The sequence below is a fragment of the Morus notabilis genome, unplaced genomic scaffold (assembly GCF_000414095.1).
Source record: "Morus notabilis unplaced genomic scaffold, ASM41409v2 Scaffold1658, whole genome shotgun sequence".
NCBI classification, from domain to species: domain Eukaryota; kingdom Viridiplantae; phylum Streptophyta; class Magnoliopsida; order Rosales; family Moraceae; genus Morus; species Morus notabilis.
In genome coordinates, this window is record NW_010359173.1 from 1 (window position 1) to 19,696 (window position 19,696).

Sequence of the window (19,696 nt, forward strand, 5' to 3'; positions counted from 1 at the left end):
ATGAAATTGTGTCTGCCTTTTGTACCAGAAAGTTACTTCTACTTAGTGTCTGATTTGCTGTGAAGTTAGTATTTTACCTGTACGGTTATCTTTAAACAGTTTGTTTCTCTCTTTGTATTGATGATTTCCTATGTTCTGGAGGCACATCTCGTAGTGTAAGAATCACATTTTAATTAGCCTGACTAGAACTTTACTGTTGTTGAGGTGTTGCTTCATTCTACATGCACAATATTTTCTCTCTTTAGGCCCTCTGTCCTAAAAGAAATAATAAAAGGTAGAACTGTAACGGAACATATTTCATTGAACAACTAGTCGTTAGGCTTTGTTCTTCTGCCATAAATTTCCAAAAGCAAGTCATGTGTTCTGTGCAGTAACTCGTATTTTTTTGAGTTGTTTGACAGTGGCGGCAATGAGTGATGACCCAATCCGAGAATGGATTCTCTCAGAAGGAAAAGCAACAGAAATAACAAGAATTAGTTCTGTAGGCGGCGGCTGCATCAACCGTGCTAATCGTTACGACACTGATGCTGGTTCTTTCTTTGTAAAAACAAATAGGTATTTGATGTTCAGACATTTTGTATGTGCACTTCCCATCCAAAATCAAGTTGCGTCTCTGAGTCTCTATAATATATTAATCAAGTCATTTAAAACATGAATCAGGAGTATTGGACCATCAATGTTTGAGGGAGAAGCTCTTGGGTTGAATGCCATGTATGAAACCAAATCAATCCGTGTACCAAAGCCATTCAAGGTGTAGAAACTTAAAGCAATTTATGTAGTAACAGATTCATAATTGTCAAATTAGGATTCAATATCAAGTATCAACATTGAGTTTGCAAGATGAATGCAGTACTCAGTTGAACTTGTTCTTGAGCATTGAAGGTAGGGTCACTACCTACAGGTGGTTCGTACATCATCATGGAATTTATTGAATTTGGTGCGTCAAGAGGCGATCAGGTGAGGGATATTGAAATCATTGCTATAAAGCTAATATCACTCGAAATAATTTGCTATTCAATTTTGTTGAATTTGTTTGTCTTCAGTCTGTTCTCGGGACGAAACTAGCTGAATTGCATAAAGCTGGAAAATCTGAAAAAGGCTTTGGTTTTGATGTTGACAACACTATTGGAAGGTAATTTTATGGGATATGCAAAAGCATTATATACACTTGTGAACACGCAATTCAGTGGAATTAAACAGAATAGGAGTATTGTCAGGATGCTGACTAAGTTGTAATGAAGTGGTTTATTCTTTTACCTTGCAGCACTCCGCAGGTAAATACTTGGACATCAGATTGGATTCAGTTTTACGGGGAGCATAGATTGGGTTTTCAGTTGCAGCTAGCACGAGATCAGTATGGTGATAGTAGCATTTATGATAAAGGTGACCTTGTTATTGGAAATTTTAACGTGATTCAAATCATCATAATTATCATGCCTAACTATATTTATCATTTATGGTATTTAAGCAACATGAAAAGGGTGGCACGCTGTGCAATTTGAATGGTGTATTGTCCCTCTGGTTCAGGTTCTATGGTTAATAGTTAAGAAGTTAAAATTTATGGAGTCTAAGGTTCTCTTTCATTATTGATTTATTCTTTCTGGACCTGGTCTGTGTTCACTAACTCCCAGAGAGCCTAGGCTCCTTATGAATCAGAAGAAAAAGACAAAAAAAAAAAAGCAGCAAAAATTTGATGAGCTTGATATTTGATTGTTTATTTCAGGACAGAGGTTGGTGAAAAGTATGGGACCACTCTTTGATGACGTGATAATAGAGCCATGCTTGTTGCATGGAGATTTATGGAGCGGAAATATCAGCTCCGACAAAAATGGGGAGCCTGTTATAGTCGACCCTGCATGTTATTGTAAGTTGTTATATATTTAACTTCTTGTGCCAGAATATATTCTTGGATGTGAATTATTTCAGGAGCTACATGTGCCCTGTAATCCAGAAGAACGTATGATGCAATGGTAATCTTTTGAAAGCATTAAATTCTTCGGACTGCTGTTGGTTTCTAATATTAGTTACTTAAAAAAGTTTGAAATTTGATGATGGGAACTTAAGAAGATTTAAATTATACAAGTTGAGGTTGTGTTACACTGAAGACAAAAGAGTCATATTAGAATAATTTTTTTTTTTTTTTGGATTTTACGAGATCTAGGGAATACCTGTAGGCTTAAGAGGAAACTAAGAAGTGTAGTTAAGGGGGTTAGTGCAACTTTTAAGAAGAGAAATTGCAGAGAACAGCCGTTTCTGGCCACATAAATTAAGCAATGTCCTGTGAGTTTAGTTTTTAAAGAACAGCCGATTTTCGTTTACGGTCTCCCGTATTCCTACGGTCTGCTTCCTTTCTTTTCCCCCCTACTAGCTGCTCTCTCCCTCCCCTCTCTTCCTCTCTTCCTCTCTTCATCCCCTTCTTCCCCTTTGATGCCGACACTGAGAGGCCAACAACCGTTGTGGGGGAGGTTGCAAGTGGCACCAAGGGCATGCAGGCACGTGCCTCAGGTCTGACACTGTCACGAGGCTGATAGAGAGTGAGATTAGTGGTAAATCAATGATTGAATTTGAGTAAATCATTGATTGATAGTCTATGGAGTATATCACTAATTTATATTGAGAAAATATTAATTTATTTGGTGGTAAATCACTCGCTGATTTTTGTTTAATCAATGATTGATATCAGTTAATCAGTAATTGACCACCAAGTTAATCCGTGATTGACCTCTAAGACAATAAGTGATTTACTTGTTTTTCAAAAAATAGACATTTTTTTAATATACCAAAATGAAGGGCGTTGACTAAAATTATTGAAAGGATCTTATGTGTTTTTCTGTTACTTAAATTTTTTGAGGAATATACTTCTTAATCGTTACTGTGCATTTGTTGATTGAGGCATACTGGAACTTTATTTGCTTACCAATGTAAAACGTGAAATAATAATGAACATACTTGAAACAGTTAAATTACACTTAATGATTATATGCCTCGAGTATAGTAGCACGACTAGATTTGTTTATATGGTTAATAGAACTTGTAAAACACTATACAATGAACTTATTTATTTCTAACCTATCTTGTGTCCTCACTATAATTATGAATTACTGTTTAAATTCATGACATCAATGCTGTTGATTGTCTTTCCCTATAGATGGACATAACGAGGCGGAGTTTGGAATGTCATGGTGTGCTGGCTTTGGAGGATCATTCTACAATGCCTATTTCGAGGTAAATAGGAAACAAGCATGATATTATAGGAGTTATTGGCCTTGTTAACGTACAAGTATGAACCATATCTAGAACAATGCTATGGGCACCGCTGGTAGTGTCTAACACCACATAATAGTAGATGATGGGTCCCACAACATTGGCCCTCAGGTGAGGCTCACCTTCTATTAGGTTTGGTGTTAGACACCACTAATGCCTCCAAGCATTTTTCAACAAACTACTCAACTTTTGAATTGGTTCTTCACTGTTTTAATTTCTTCAGGTGATGCCCAAGCAACCAGGGTTTGAGAAGAGAAGAGATCTTTATTTGCTGTACCATTACTTGAATCATTACAATCTTTTTGGTTCTGGCTATTGTTCATCTGCCATGACTATAATAGATGACTATCTGCGGTTTTTAAAGGCCTAGGCATTATTTTGTCTGATTGTTTGTTTCTTCTTTGTTTTTTTTTTTTTTTTTTCCTCCTAAATTCTTTGCTCTGACAAGCTTCAAGTCTACGTAATATGCATACATGTTCCTACTTTTTGGATGCTTGTTTACTTGATGTCGTTTCCTTGACCATCCGAAATCGGTAACTTTTGTTTCTTTCAAGTGGATTTGTAGTTAAAAACTCGCGCAGACGTGAAATTCAATACCATGTCAAGTCTTCCTCTCTTTGTATGCACTGGCGGCCTAAAAAACGCCCCGAAAGATGTCTATGCTATAACTTTACTAAGAAGTAGAAAAATAACATATTTGATTTGTAATTTTATCTTATAATGTTGTATCTCCTTTTTATCATATTAGAAATAAATTTATGAGAGGTCCTTAAATTCTTCTCTCTAGAGAATTAGTCATTGTACTTAAATTTGTCCCATTAGTCCCTGAATTGAATAAGTTTATTTTAAGGGGTATTAATAATAGCCATAATTTTTATTTTTAAGATTTTTTTTTCCATTCTCTAAAATCAGTTCTTGAATGTTTTTTTTTTTTTTCTTCTCTCTATATCAAGTAGCTGATTTTTTTTCCCCTCTAACATTAGTGCCTGTTCTTATTTTCCTTTCCTTTCCTTTGGGTTTTGTTTGAATCAATATATGTTTTATAAAATAACTAAACTATATATTCTTTATTAGTAGATAGAATTTAAACTCTTTTTTCTTACGTTGGGGTTATTTAAAGGGAATATTATCATTATTTCTTTTTTCTAATTTTATGGATATTGCCACCTTCACTTTATCCTTACCAATTGAAAACAAAAAAAAAAGTACCACAAAAGAAATACTACCCTCTTTTTCGGTAAATTATTTTATCGTAAGATTTGATTTGATTATGTATAATAAGCCATAGCAATTTTTTTTTTTTTTTAAGAATAACCCATAGCTTAATTACCATAATGCATTCACCTGAAAAAAGTAATAATAATAAACCTAATGCACAATACATGGAGTAGTAAAAGTTGCAAAACAAAAATAAAAGCTTGCTGTAGCGTACACTGATACAAGTGCATAAGAAAAAAGTAGTATATAAACTATATAACACTTAAAAATTGTAATGACAATAATAATTCTCACAATAATTATCTTAACTGTGTAAGAGGTATTACATCTATTTAAAAACGTAAATTCACTCGGATAAAAAATAAAAATTTAGAGATTAGTTGTAGGAAGAAGTAAAAAATATTTAGAGATCTCAAACAAGACAAAAAGTAAGAGAAGTATTAAACCTTAAAAATAGCCCAAAAATTATAACGACCATCCAATTTAATAGTTTCCATCTAAAATTTTAATAGAGGGACCATTTATAAGATACTTTTTTAGTTGTGAGACTATTTATGAGACAAATTTGAGTATAGGGACCAATTCTAGAAAGAGAAAAGAATTCAGGGACTATTCATAAATTTATTCCTAATTATTAAGCTATGAAATTTGTAAATGTGAACATATTAAAATAGTTAAACACTAATGTTGTAATTATTGAATAAAAAGTTAATAATCCGCCAATAGCAATTAAATATCAAATTGGACACTTGTTATACTCGATCGTAATTTGTAGTATTTTTCAAGTTTAACATGAAAGCTAACATTTTCATGAGAAGGCAATATAACCAAATAAAAACCTGAAGAAGACAATTGTTGGAGAGAATACAACAATATAAAAGTGAATATAAAACGTGAATTGTTTATAGGAATATGTTGCTTCTAGGATTAATTTTAAAAATTCCCCCGAATTTTAAAAAGTAGCATTCGTTCTCCCCAAACTTTGTTCCGTTAACAAGTTTTATTTTTCTGTTACAATGAGTGACGGAAATGTCACATGTCACTTATTTAGTGAGAATTAAAAGTGTAATTACGCTTTTACCCTCCTAATAAGCTAATTCCCCATTTTTATTGAAAAAAATCACCTTCTCCGTTCCCATTTTGCTTCTTTTTTTTCCTCACCTTGTTCATCCATGGCAAGTTCCTACAGTACAAACAGTGGTGGCAGCGGTTGAGTAAACGAAGAAATCCTAGGTCCTATTCAATATTGATGTGGGTTGGATCCGGTAGTGAAGACATCACACATGAAGAAGAATCCGGGAAGACAATTTTATGGCTGCATTCGGTATAAGGTAAATCATTTAACATTAGACAACAAAGCTTTTGTATATTTGCGTTGAATCTGGTAAATTTGGGTTTGATTGGGGCTATGGGTTGATTCTCTGAAACACGCAACAAATAAAGAAAAGAATGAGCAAACTTACTGTCAATAAGATTAAAATCACCAATATTTCCCCATGTTGCAGCCATTGGGAGTGATTCACCATGGAAATTTACAATGAAGATTGATTTTTTATCAGATTTTTCTTTTTGGGGGAAAAGTTCTAACCCTAACACAACAAAAGAAATTGACAAAATGGATTTTTTTAACGCATTTGAGTTTTTTTGTAACACCCATTTTTCTAAACCAATAAAATTCTTAGAAATAGATATTAGGAATTAACTTGAATAATGTTATGGTGTTATATATAGTTAATTCTAACATCATGTTGCGTTATTTGTTACAGGTTAACGCGACGAGGACTCAAGGTGTCGAGAACAAGTTCATGCCATTTTATAGAAATTATATATATGTTCATTTTTTTAGATGATTTGATAAATGAATATATGTTCATGATATGATATACTTCATGTTATAATGCATGGAATTAAGTATCTTCGGAAAATTCTAAGGTTTTCTTGATTTTTCTTTTTAGACAAAAGACTATTTTCATGACGTTAATTTTCAACTCTATTTTGGACCTTTAAAATTCTGAAATTATTCCTTTATTTTATACAAATCTGTAGAACCTTTCATAAGCTTTCCAACGCCTTCTCATTTACGCAAATCGGACATCAGAGTAAGATGTGGCAAGTATACCATCCGGATACCCAACAGTCTCTGACCAGATGAGGATCTTGCCATTGATTCTGCTTAACTTGCTGCACAAGGGCCGGTGTGGGGATCAGATTATACCCCATTGCCTGGTTATAATCCTCGTAGTACTGAAGTTCATATTCGCTCACCACTTCAGTCCTTTTCCAGTCTTCCAGAGCTAATAACGCCAAAGTCCCCAACGTCTTCCTACTAAGAGCATCAACTACCACATTAGCTTTCCCTAGATAATACTGCAGCGTGAAGTCATAATCTTCCATGTACTACACCAATCTCCTCTGCCTGAGGTTCTGATCTTTCTGAGTAAACAAGTACTTCAAACTCTTATGGTCAGAAAAGACCTGAAACCTTGCTCCATAGAGATAACATCTTCATATCTTCATAGCAAATATTACCGCTGCTAGTTTCAAATTATGAGTAGGGTAGTTTCGTTCACGTGGCTTCAATTGGCGAGATGCATAGGCTACCACACGTTCATCTTGCATCAAGACACAGCAAAGTTCACTCCCCAAGGCGTCCGACTATACCTCATATGCCTCTTCGCAGTTGGGAATAATAAGGACTAGTGCATTTGTTAGCCTTACCATCAATTCTTGAAAGGCATGTTCACACTCAGTGTCTCATTCGAATCTGACTTCTTTCCTGGTCAACCGAGTCATCGGTGCAGCAATGCTCGAAAAGTCCTTTACAAAACGTCGATAATACCCTGGGAGTCTGAGAAAACTTTGAATCTCTGCCACGTTCTTCGGCCTTTCCTAATGTAGCACAGTTTTGATCTTGGAAGGGTCCACAGAAATTCCTTGTCCTGATATCACATGACCAAGGAACTTCACTTTCGTCAGCCAGAAGTCACACTTCTCCTTTCTCGCATACAATTGGTGCTCACGAAGAGTCTGAAGAATAATTCTCAAATGCTGCTCATGTTCTTCCCAAGTCTTCGAATAGACCAGAATGTCGTCGATGAAGATGATCACGAATTGATCTAAGTACGGCCGGAAGACCCGGTTCATTAGATCCATGAATGTAGTTGGGGCATTCGTCAACCCACACGGCATTACCAGGAACTCAAAGTGCCCATACTGAGTTCTAAAGGCAGTTTTCGAAATGTCCTCCTCCTTAATCTTAAGCTGGTGTATTCTGACCTCAAGTCAATCTTAGAGTAATACTGGGATCCACCCAATTGATCGAATAAATCATCGATCATCGGCAGTGGGTATTTATTCTTCATAGTTACCCCATTTAATTGACGATAGTCGATGCACAACCGAAGAGATCCGTCGTGCTTCTTCACAAATAATACAGGTGCACCCAAGGGAAAGTATTATTCCTTATATACCCCTTTTTCGCTAGCTCCTCGAGCTGCTTTCTTAATTCTCTCATTTCAGCAGGTGTCATCCGGTATGGAGGAATAGAGATAGGTGCCGTTCCCAGAACCAAATCAATGCAGAATTCAATCTCCCGATTCGGCGGCAAACCAGGTAACTCATCAGGAAATACATCCGCGAACTCATCCACCACAGGAATCTCCGCATTGTCTCCAATTACCTCGGGTTCACCTTCTAAAGTAAGAAAGAATGAAAAACATGCTAGATTCCTACGTCCTCTAACGTTGAATTTCAACAGTCGTTCTGATTCATGTCTGCCTGATAAGCAATCACCGCTCTGGAGTTTGTCACTAAAGTCACTCTTCTAAGGTAGCAATCAACAATTGCACAGTATTTTAACAACCAATCCATTCTGAGTACCACATTAAACAGACTCATCAGAAGGATAATCAAGTCGACTCTTAATCGCTCACCCCCAATCGTGATTTCACACGATCTACACACATTCAACACCTCCACACATCCCAGTGGGGAGTTCAACGTCATTGGGACTTCCAAGTTCTCATATTTCAGTTTGAACATGCGTACAAAAGAACTTGATATAAAAGAGTGTAGCACTAGTGTCAAACAACACATGTGCTAAAGAGTGAGAGATACCCTCAACCACCGTGTTGCTAGCCTGTCCTCAAGAACTACCTCCGGTCAAAGTAAACGCTTGTCCCTGCGCTTTCCCATTTCTTTTATCACCAATATTGGGGTGTTGTGTCCATGGCCTATATTGTTGTGGCGGAGGAATCTAAAATGGTCCTGGCGCCTGAGGCCGAAACTGTGGATATTGAGGCGGACGGTAGGTTAACACAGGAGGGTATGGCATCGACAGTTGTGGCTGATAAGGCGGCACAAACTGCGGTGGTCCTCCTGACCATAAGAAGCCTCACTCTGAGATTACTGAGTCGGCGGCTGATTCTGATTTAGACAGTTCCTCCTAATATGGCCAACTTGCCCACAATAATGACATTTAGGGCTGTAGGGACCACTCCTGTCACTTCCAAGGGAACTACTGCCACCACTGATCATTTCCCCGCTAATCTGTCCCTGATTGCGGTTTCTTCTATCACTCCGTTGTGGCCCACCTGAAGCAATAGGTCAACTAGAAGCATAAACTCGACTAGCTACTTCCTTGCTTTGCTGATAGGCTAAATTATCTTGTTCCACACTTGTAGCAGCAGCCACCAGGTCTCGAAAATTTCAGATCCTTACAGCCACTAAGGGTCTCCTTACATAATTCTCGAGACCTTTCTCAAATTTCAGGCATTTCAAATGCTCATACTCCACAAGAAATGACGCAAAGCGGGACAAGTCATTAAATTTTGCCTCATACTCCTTCACCGACATATCACCTTGAAGCAAGGACATAAACTCCATTGCCATTTCATCCCTATAGCTTTGAGGGAAATATTGTTCATTGAAGAGAACCTCAAACTGTTCCCAATTCATTTCCGCAATATTAAGCCTTCTCATCACCTGTTTCCACAAAGTGCTCGCTTGGCCTTCCATCTTGTACACCGCAAATTCAACCCAATATTCATCCGGCACTCCTATAGTATTCAAGTGCTTAACTATGGAATCAAACTAGAATTCCACCTCTTGGGGTCCTCTCTCACTATTGAACGTGGGGATTGGTGCACATCAAAATTCTCAAAAATAACCCTACTTCCTATCCTCGGTCGGTCGCTCATTCTGAGCTCGAGTGGTCATTCCTTGGAAAGCAGCATACATGGCATCCATGAACTCCTGGTTCTGTGGTGCCGGGTTGTTAACCGACCTACGACGCGGCGGCATCTTCTTTAACTGAAAAGAAACTAGACTGTTCAATGGATTCCTGATGTCACACATGTATGTACAATCTTGTGGTTTCTTAACCTAAGGGCTCTGATACCACTCTGACACGCCTCGGGGCAGGGATCGGTGACGTGGAGCTCAATTAGGAGTTAAACGCATGATAATAAAGGAAAATTCTGAATGAGCCCCACTATTGTGCATAAAATAAATTACATGATCTATCCACAGGATCTTCATTATCATACATACATAACACATGTAAATAACATTACAGACATCAACTACAGTCTAATAACCCAAATATAAGAGTTTACAGGAGATACATTTATATCAAGGAGGATAAACACAATCCTCTCCAAATACGGGTGGTAGCAATCTAACTCAGTTACTCCGCACCGCTTCTAGAATTTCCTGGAAGGGGTTTAATATTTATAAAATAATAAAACGTGAGCGAAATGCCCAGTATGATATATTTTGAAATAACTTTATAAATAAATGAATAAAAAAATAAGCAAGTAAATAAATAAATGGATAAGTGAATAAAATAAGACATTCAGTTCCAACACAACAGCCGGAACCTCACATCTTTTTTCTCAAAGGAAATATATCTGAAAATATCTGTATTACAGGCATCAGCAAGTAATTTATACTATGATAAATTACTTACACAACCACGTGCACAAGCCATATCACCCCCGGGCCAGGTTTTGGGTTCTGGCCCAAGGATGCACTCTCCACATCCTATCTTGGCCATCAGGCGGTTTACCGATTCGCAAGATCTATTATCTTAAGAAATCATTCATTAAACTTTATAAAATCGTTCATTATAATCTCATGAACTACAACAAGCCATGAGTCCCATGAACTACAACAAGCCATGGTTTTAAAGATTTTTCTTTCGCAAACAAGCCCTTTTTTTAAAGCATTTACAAGGCCAAAACTCTTTTAAAATCAGGCTCACAAAGAAAATGATAAGAAATCATACCTCGTAAATATCAAACTTGTGGCTAGCGGTGCACTATTCCGGCTTCCGCTTCCTCAAGCCACTCAATTCGAGTCCTCAGCTAACACTGATACAAGACAGTACTTTAGGACTCAATTCGCATTCCTAAAGTAATTCAATTTCAATTACATCCTTTGATTCCCTATTAGTGTGTCATAATTCAATTACCGGTTTCACAAACCATTTCATGTTTCAAATCATCATTCCAAGGGTTTTCAATCTCAAAACATGGATTAAAAATGCTAATTCATTCATTCTAAGTCCCCAAATGAAGCTAATTTGAGTTCTCCTCGAAAACTGAAGTCAAAACAGCATTTTCAGGCCAAACAGGGTAAAACCCCGTCTACACCGATCGAACAGTGACAGAACAGTGCATCACCACCGGTCGACCGGTGGTGTGCAATCCGGTCGACCGAACAGGTCGATCGGTAAGGCCAATAAAATCCGGTCGACCACACAGGTCGACCGGTGAAGAACACCAGTGTGAGAAAACTCACAAAATCACTTCAAAAACCTGCAAATCTAGTTTCAAATCAAAATATCTCAAGGGACAACTACTAGATTCGGGTTCTAGGTACTAAATCAAGTCCAAAGAACTCAGGATCTCCAATTTCTACCATAGTTTTACTCAAAATCCATTTCGAACCAAAAATAAGTTTTTAAATCCAAAAAGCCGAGATTCAAGAGAAGTTATTCAGAAATCTTACCTCAAATCCTTCTCTTGACGTTGAAAACTCTTTGAAATTCCTCTTTGGTTCGAGATCCGGTTAATTTGAGACAAAAATGGGAGAGAGGGAGAGAGAGCGAGAGAGAATGAGAGAGTGAAAGAGAGAGAGAGTGCACGGGAAGGACAAAGGAAAGGAAGGAAAAGAAAATGAAAATGAAAAGAAAATGGACAGGTGTCAAAATGTTTAAATTAACAGTCTAGAGAGTGCTCATACACACTTCTGGGTAAAAATATAAATACTGAGAATATTAAAATACCTTAGAATTACTTAAATTTACACGCCAGAAACATTTATTAATTAATAACCAATTAATTAATTCAGATCAGGCACACTAATAAATCTCAATTATCTTAATTAATCTCATTTAATTCTTCAGAGTGTTACATGGTCATAGTAGAACTTGTTGGGTCTAGCTCCTGAAAAACAAAACGGATGTCCGTGAAGTATTCAAAATTTTTTACTCCATGGTTCAAACGTAATTTCAAACTCAAATTCAGATTTTGCGAACAGATAATAGGACGCATTATTTTAACACTATCTTAGGGGACTTTCTAATGGCAAATGGAATAATTCACCAAAGTTCATGTGTTGACACTCCCCAACAAAATGTAGTCGAACGGAAAAATAAACACTTGCTTGAGGTTGCCCGAGCATTGATGTTTACTGCCCATATGCCTAAAATGTTGTGGGGAGATGTTGTCTTAACATCTGCCTATCTTATCAATAGGATGCCTAGTCGAGTCCTATCCTTTGAAACTCCACTCAATACTCTAAAGAAAGCTGTTGGAAATAGAATATTCGGTAGTAAATGTACCGAATCATAGGGCTGTAAATAGAAAGATTATTATAGGCTGGAATTAGGAAGATTTAGTCCACTAGAATAAAGTGTAATTAGTTAGGATGATTTGTGTTTTATGTACTTTCCTAGAATAGTTTCTTAGTCTCTGTATTTATAGGTATTCTGTAAACCTTAATTCAGTGCAGTAAAGATAATTCTTTTTACCCCTCTTATTTGCTCATATGGTATCATAGAAACCCTAGCCGCCAACCTTTATTCAAAGGAAAAAAAAAACCAGAAAATCCCTTCAATCATTCTTTTGTCCAACCATGTCTGACACTTTTGAATCAACAACCATTCTAGTAAACTAGCCATCTCCTTCCCAAATTCAATAAAATCCTAGTAGGCCTCATGTTTCTAATCCAGATTCTCACTTTGTTCAAATCACTAACATCCGGTTGAATGGAGAAAATTTTTTACGCTAGTCACAGTCTGTCAAAATGTATATTCGTGGCAGGGGGAAGATCGACTACCTAACTGGAGAAAAGAAAGAACCGGCTGCTACAGATTCATCCTATCCTATTTGGGACGTTGAGAATTCGTTGGTAATGACATGGCTGGTGAATTCTATGGAGGAGGATATCAGTTCAAACTACATGTGTTCTCACACTACCAAGGAACTGTAGGACAACGTCAACCAATTGTATTCAAATTTGGGAAATCAGTCCCAAGTGTTTGAATTAACGCTGAAACTCGGAGAAATCCACTAATGTGAGGATAATGTTACCAAGTTTTTTAACTCACTGAAACGTATGTGGTAGGATTTAGACTTATTCAGCGACTATGAATGGAAATCTACTAAAGACTGCAATCACTACCAAAAAACCGTGGAGGACAACCGGATTTTCAACTTTCTGATTTGCTTGAATGTGGAATTTGATGAGGTTAGAGGCCATGCCCTCTCTTGGAGAAGTCTTTTATGAAGTTTGTCTGGAGGAGAGTCGCCGCCTAGTCATGCTCGGTAAGAAGGTCTCTAGAAATTCTGGAAATAACATAGAAAATTATGCTTTACCACAGCCGAAGCCTATATCAGCCGTGACACTACAAGGAAACCAGATGAGAAGACATGGATGGTGTGACTAATGTAATAAACCGCGACACACTCGTAAAACTTGTTGAAAGATCCACGGTAAACCAGCAAATTGGAAGGGAAAACATGAAGGGAGATTCAACCGTACACCTGCTGCACATGAGGCCGAGTCTGTCCCTTTCAGTAATGAGCAAGTTGATCGCATTCTAAAGCTGCTAAAATCCAAATCTGAATTATATAGTACTCCTAATGCTTCTTTGGCTCAAACGGGTAAGATTTCAAGGGCTCTATCTAGTCATTTATCCCCATATCCTACTCCTTGGATCATTGATTCAAAAGCTTCTGATCATATAACTAGTTTACCTAATATGTTTCAAAATTATATTCCCTATTCTGGTCATGAAAAAATCCGTATAGCTGATGGGTCTTTTTCTCCAATTGCTGGCAAAGGTTTGATACATTTATCTAAAACTTTATCCCTAAAATATGTCCTTCATGTACCAAAACTTGCCTGTAACTTATTGTCAGTTAGTAAACTATCAAAAGACTCTAATTGTCGTGTCACCTTTTTTGAATCTCATTGTGTGTTCCGGGATCAGAATTCAGGGAAGATGATAGGCAGTGCTAAGATAATAGACGGTCTCTACTATTTTGAAGATGACAGCTCTAAGTAAAAAAGCTCAAGGTCTTAATAGTATTAGTTCTATTCCTATTAAGGATAAAGTAATGCTCTGGCACTATATGCTAGGACACCCTAGTTTTCCTTATCTTAAGAAATTCTTTCATATGTTATTTAAAGGTTTGGATTGTTCTCAATTATATTGTGAAAACTGCATTCTATCAAAAAGTCATAAAACCTTTTATCCTTCAAGGTTTTATCAATCTTCAAGACCATTTTACTTAATTCATAGTGATGTTTGGGGTCCTTTAAGGATCAAAACGATTTCTGACAAAAGATGGTTTGTCACCTTCATTGATGACCATACTCATTTATGTTGGGTTTACCTAATGAGTGAAAAATCTGAAGTTGAATCTTTGTTCAAAAATTTCTATGCAATGATTGAAACCCAGTTTCAAACTAAAATTGGAATTCTTCGTAGTGATAATGGCACCGAATATTATTCAGAAATACTTGGAAATTTTTTAAAAAAGAAGGGTATTCATCAACAATCTAGTTGTGTTGATACACCTCAACAAAATGGAATTTCTAAGCAAAAAAACAAACATTTACTTGAAGTTTCACATGCCATAATGTTTTCAATGAATGTTCCAAAATTTCTTTGGGGAGAAGCTGTTTTAACAGCATGTTACTTAATTAATAGAATGCTCACTCGTGTCCTAAATTATACTACACCTCTTAAGTTCTAAAATATACTTTCCTTGGAACTCATCTTGAATCAAACTTACCCTTAAAAGTGATGTTCATTTGTCTAGCAAAGGACAGTCAAAATTAGATCCACGGGTTGAAAAGTGTGTTTTTATTGGCTATGCTCCAAATAAAAAGGTTTTATGTTTTTTAATCCTACTACTAGGAAAATCTTTGTTACTTTAGATGTTTCTTTCATTGAAAATCAACCTTATTTTCAAAAGAATTTTCTTAAGGGGGAGAAACAAAAGCGTGGAAGAAAATTTTTGGGATGTTATTCCAGACCTTTTACCGAAACCTGTGGAGTCCGAACCTAATCAAAGGATAAATTTAAATCTTTTTGAAAGGAATACTACTAATCCTAGTACTATGTTGCCAGCCATTGTTGAGTCTTCCAGAGGGCGAGAAATACTACCAACCGATCCTAAGGGATGTAATTCTGAGCTTCTTGTTTACTCTAGGAGAAAGAATCATCAAAAGAGCAGAGGACCGACTAATCCCTTGATTCTGAATCAATCAGATAACCTGAATTATGAGTCTATGGACACGTCAGGCAATCTGAATCCTTCTCAACCTGATATTTCCTCAGTATTGCCTGAAAAAATTCCTCCTGAATTCTTTAACGATCTTGATGTTCCTATAGCTATTAGGAAAGGTACATGCTCTTGTACCAATCACCCAATCACTAAATAGTTAGGATGATTTGCGTTTTATGTACTTTCCTAGAATAGTTTCTTAGTCTCTGTATTTATAGGTATTCTGTAAACCTTAATTCAGTGCAATAAAGATAATTCTTTACACCCCTCTTATTTGCTCATAAAAGCCTTTCCCACTTCACGCCTACCCTCAACTTTACCCCTCAAGGTGTTTGGGTGTACCGCATTTGTTCACGTCCACTCTCAAAATCAAAGTAAGTTAAATCCTAGAGCTACTAAGTGTGTCCTCATTGGCTATTCCCCCACACAGAAGGGCTACAAATGTTGTGAGCCCTCCACATAAAGGGTATTCGTTAGTCTTGATGTTACCTTCTTTGAAAACACTCCGTTCTTCCAAAAAACTTCTTTTCAGGGGGAGATCTCTAATGAAGATTGTTTAGTGGACTTTGAACTTCTTCCTTCTGAGTATATCCTAAACACGGAAAACACCACCACCTTTCCTTCTCATTCCAATATGTCATATACAAAAGGACACTTGAACTCAGAGGGAGATGTGGGAAAGCAAAAGAACAGGGAGCTGCTTGTCTACTCAAGAAGGCCAAAGTCAAAATATCAAGACAACCTCACTTCCGAAGCACCAAGAGAATCCAACCCTGTGATAGATCCAGGTATGACCGAGACCATCACAGAAGAAGGTATCTCTAATACCCCTGAAATTCTTGATATTGATGTTCCCATAGCTCACAGAAAAAAAAGCCACGATCATGTACACTTCATCCCATCTCCAAGTTTGTGTCACAAAAAAACTTGTCTACGGTTTTCCGAGCCTTTGTCTCTAATCTCAACAGTATATAAATTCCAAAGAATGTGCAGGAGGCACTAGCCATTCCAGAGTGGAGAAATGCCGTCATGGAAGAAATGAGAGCTTTGAAGAAAAATGAGACGTGGGATATAATGGAGCTGCCAAGAAGGAAGAAAACAGTGGGTTGCAAGTGAGTATTTACCCTTAAATACAGAGCAGATGGAACGATAGAACGATACAAAGCTCGACTTGTTGCCAAGGGCTTCACACAAACTTATGGCATTGACTATACCGAGACATTCGCTCATGTGGCAAAGTTAAATACGGTTCGGGTTCTTCTATCCTTGGCATCTAATCTGGATTGGCCCCTTCAGCAACTCGACATCAAGAATGCGTTCTTGAACGGAGAATTAGAAGAAGAGCTCTATATGGACATGCCGCCAGGATTCAGCAAAGGGCAGGAAGACAAGCGAGTGTGTAAACTCAAGAGATCACTTTATGGCCTTAAGCAGTCCCTAAGAGCGTGGTTCGACAGGTTTGCAAAAGTGATAAAGGATCAAGAATATTTACAGGGTTAATCAAATCATAGTATGTTCTTCAAACAAGCCAAAAATGGGAAGAGGGCAATCCTAATAGTTTATGTGGATGATATAATCCTTACTGGTAATAATGTAGCAGAAATGGAGAGGTTGAAGAGTATTCTTGCTACGGAGTTTGAAGTGAAAGATTTGGGGCAAATGAGGTATTTTTTGGGAATGGAAGTTGCTAGGTCAAATAAAGGAATCAGTGTCTCCCAGAGGAAATATGTCCTTGATCTTCTCACAGAAACGGGTATACTTGGATGCAAACCAAGTGACACCCCGATTGAAGCAGGGAAGAAAATCGTGGACGATGGGAAGTTGGTTGATAAAGACAATATCAGAGACTAGTAGGCAAGCTAATATACTTGTCTCATACTAGACCTGATATTGCATTTGCAATTAGTGTGGCCAGCCAACACATGCATTCGCCAAAGGAACCTCACTTGGAGGCAGTATACAAGATACTCAGGTATCTCAAAGGATCACCTGGTAGAGGATTATTTTTCAAGAAGACTGACTGCAGAGGGATAGAAGTCTATATAGATGCAGACTGGGCAGGTTCAATTGAAGATAGGAAATCTACTTCTGGATATTGTACCTTTGTATGGGAAATTTAGTAACCTAGAGGAGCAAAAAACAAAATGTGGTGGCTCAGAGTAGTGCCGAAGCGGAATTTAGAGCGGTTGCCCAAGGAATATGTGAAGTACTATGGCTGAGGAAACTACTAGAAGAACTCCAAGTTACAGTAGAATTCCCGGTTAAACTCTACTGTGAAAACAAATCGGCAATTAATATATCCCTCAATCCAGTCCAACATGACCGAACCAAGCATGTGGAAGTGGATAAACACTTCATCAAAGAAAATGTGGAGAAGGGAATCATTTGCATGACCTATGTTCCTACTCAAGATCAGGTTGCAGACATCTTCACCAAAGGGCTCGCAAGACAAAAATTCGATGATTTCTTAAGCAAGTTGGAAATGATGAACATATATGATCCAACTTGAGGGGGGGAGTGTTGAAATCCCTAATTTATTGCTAGGGATAAGGTTCCCAATTCAGGATAGAATGTTTCCCTATTTGATTTAATTTAAACATATCACTTTCCTGATCTCTAGGCCTTAGTTTTAGGAGATTTGATTTTCATAGTTATATTATAAATTAGGAGCCCTAATGTACCGATTATTCATTCAATATAAAAAACAGAAAGCAATATTTCTGCTTTCACAAAATTTTTAGCCTCTTTGTGGGCTTCGACAGACTCCTCTTTCAAACACTTTCCTATGTCCTTAATAATACTAAGTTGGGAAGAAAATCTAATTTAAGTAATTATGTAATCGTTATGGTTGTTAGAGTGTAGTTTTTGGAGCTTACTGTGTTTACTGTTCGGGCCTTCTCCTTTCCCTTTCTTTTGTTGTATTTTCTTTCGCTTTCTAATGGATTTCTCACCCATCTTATAACTTCATTTGTATTGTTTTTGATCCAATGAGGTTTTTGTTTCTTATAAAAAATAAAATTTAAACTAACTTGCTTAGAAAAAAAAGTTACACAGAATATAATCTTAATATGAGAAAAAGATGAGATGACTTCAACAGGAAACTAAACTTAAGCAACCGATACCGTTTATAGTTAATCCTATATATGAACGCTAGAGGAAAATTGCCAACCTGAAGTAAGAGAACTACTTCTGAAATAATGTCACCCATTGGAAGTTGTTTAACTACGTCTGTACTTATGTTAAATGGTATTTTTGCGACCAAACACACGTAAGCAGTACTAAAAGAACACAATGTTATTGTTACTATTTTTTTTTCTCTCTTTCAGCAAATTTATTGAAAAGCATAGCATCTTGATAGGAGGCCATTATATACCTACACTATAAGATTCCAAGGTGAGAAAACTCTTCATCTCCAGACTTTCAAAGACGGATAAACGGATCAATTCCTCCTCGTTTTGTCTATATGCATTTCTTTATTCAAATCCCTCTTTCGTCCCAAATTCAAAGACTTCAGATTCCAAATATGCTCTAGAAAAACATTTTGGAGAGCCGGTGAGGTAACTTGGCAACCAAAGATTCTTACAGGTCACGTTTACTAACAAGATTAAAAGCTAAGTTTTATTCTAACTGTGGAAAATCCGGTGTGTGTGTGTATAATAGGAAAGATTGTGTACAGTGGTAGTTTCCTTGTTTGTAGAAATTATTGATTAGGTTCCTGATTTGTTGATTCAGTAGTTAATTAGTTTCCTAATTTGTGTGATTTAGGTTACTAGAATCAAGGATTATAACTGGTTGTGGTTTTCCCTAAATGTGCATATATACCCGGCAGTAGTGTAATATTAATCAGAGTAATAATAAGAAATCATTTCTTAATTATCTTCTTTTCTAGAAAAACTTCATGGTATCAGAGCATCGTTGCTGATCGTTTGGGAGTTTTTTTCGGCTTCCAGTTGTTTCCTTCTCTGTTTTAACAGCCCAATCACTGTAACAGTCATCTCGCAACCTCTAGCCTTTTTTCCTCATGGCGTCGGAAGCAAGCAGTGCCTCAGGTACCTCGGCTAGCCAAAAATTCTTGAATTCTGGTAGATTAGAAGGCTCAGTTCTGCTCATCACTCAACACAAGCTGAATGATCAGAACTATCTTCAATGGGCTAAGTTTGTAATGATGTTCATCTCAGGCAAAGGGAAATATGACTATCTCACGAGGGAGGCTGTTCCACCGAAACAGAATAATCTGACGTTCAGAACCTGGAAGGCATAAAACAACATGGTTATGTCAAGGTTAATTAACATCATGGACGCTGAAATTGGACAAAATTTCTTGTTCTATGACACTGCTCATGAAATATGGATGGCAGCCCAAGAAACATATTCAGACAATGAAAATATTGTTGAACTCTTTGAAATTAAGG

The 19,696-nt window shown here is 37.0% G+C and overlaps 3 protein-coding genes across 3 annotated transcripts; 2 read left to right on the forward strand and 1 right to left on the reverse strand.

Moving 5' to 3' along the window:
• Positions 1-319: 319 nt before the first annotated feature.
• On the forward strand, positions 320-3,961 carry LOC21387224 (protein-ribulosamine 3-kinase, chloroplastic; the record flags this gene model as incomplete). The annotated part of the gene is made up of 8 exons (XM_010093782.2): positions 320-555; positions 661-751; positions 883-957; positions 1,044-1,132; positions 1,265-1,383; positions 1,724-1,864; positions 3,149-3,225; positions 3,488-3,961. Coding segments are annotated over 8 exons (975 nt in total), but the record flags the coding sequence as incomplete, so codon positions are not given.
• A 3,410-nt stretch (positions 3,962-7,371) lies between these two features.
• LOC112090759 lies at positions 7,372-9,498 on the reverse strand. Its single transcript, XM_024162814.1, has 5 exons — positions 9,237-9,498; positions 8,976-9,074; positions 7,953-8,175; positions 7,675-7,753; positions 7,372-7,509 (listed from the first exon to the last, which is right to left on the reverse strand). Exons 1-5 carry the CDS (start codon positions 9,496-9,498, stop codon positions 7,372-7,374), a joined length of 801 nt encoding a protein of 266 aa, XP_024018582.1.
• A 3,294-nt stretch (positions 9,499-12,792) lies between these two features.
• On the forward strand, positions 12,793-17,793 carry LOC112090760. The gene is made up of 8 exons (XM_024162815.1): positions 12,793-12,897; positions 13,114-13,236; positions 15,817-16,170; positions 16,278-16,385; positions 16,581-16,779; positions 16,882-17,108; positions 17,191-17,256; positions 17,413-17,793. Exons 1-8 carry the CDS (start codon positions 12,793-12,795, stop codon positions 17,791-17,793), a joined length of 1,563 nt encoding a protein of 520 aa, XP_024018583.1.
• Positions 17,794-19,696: the final 1,903 nt, after the last annotated feature.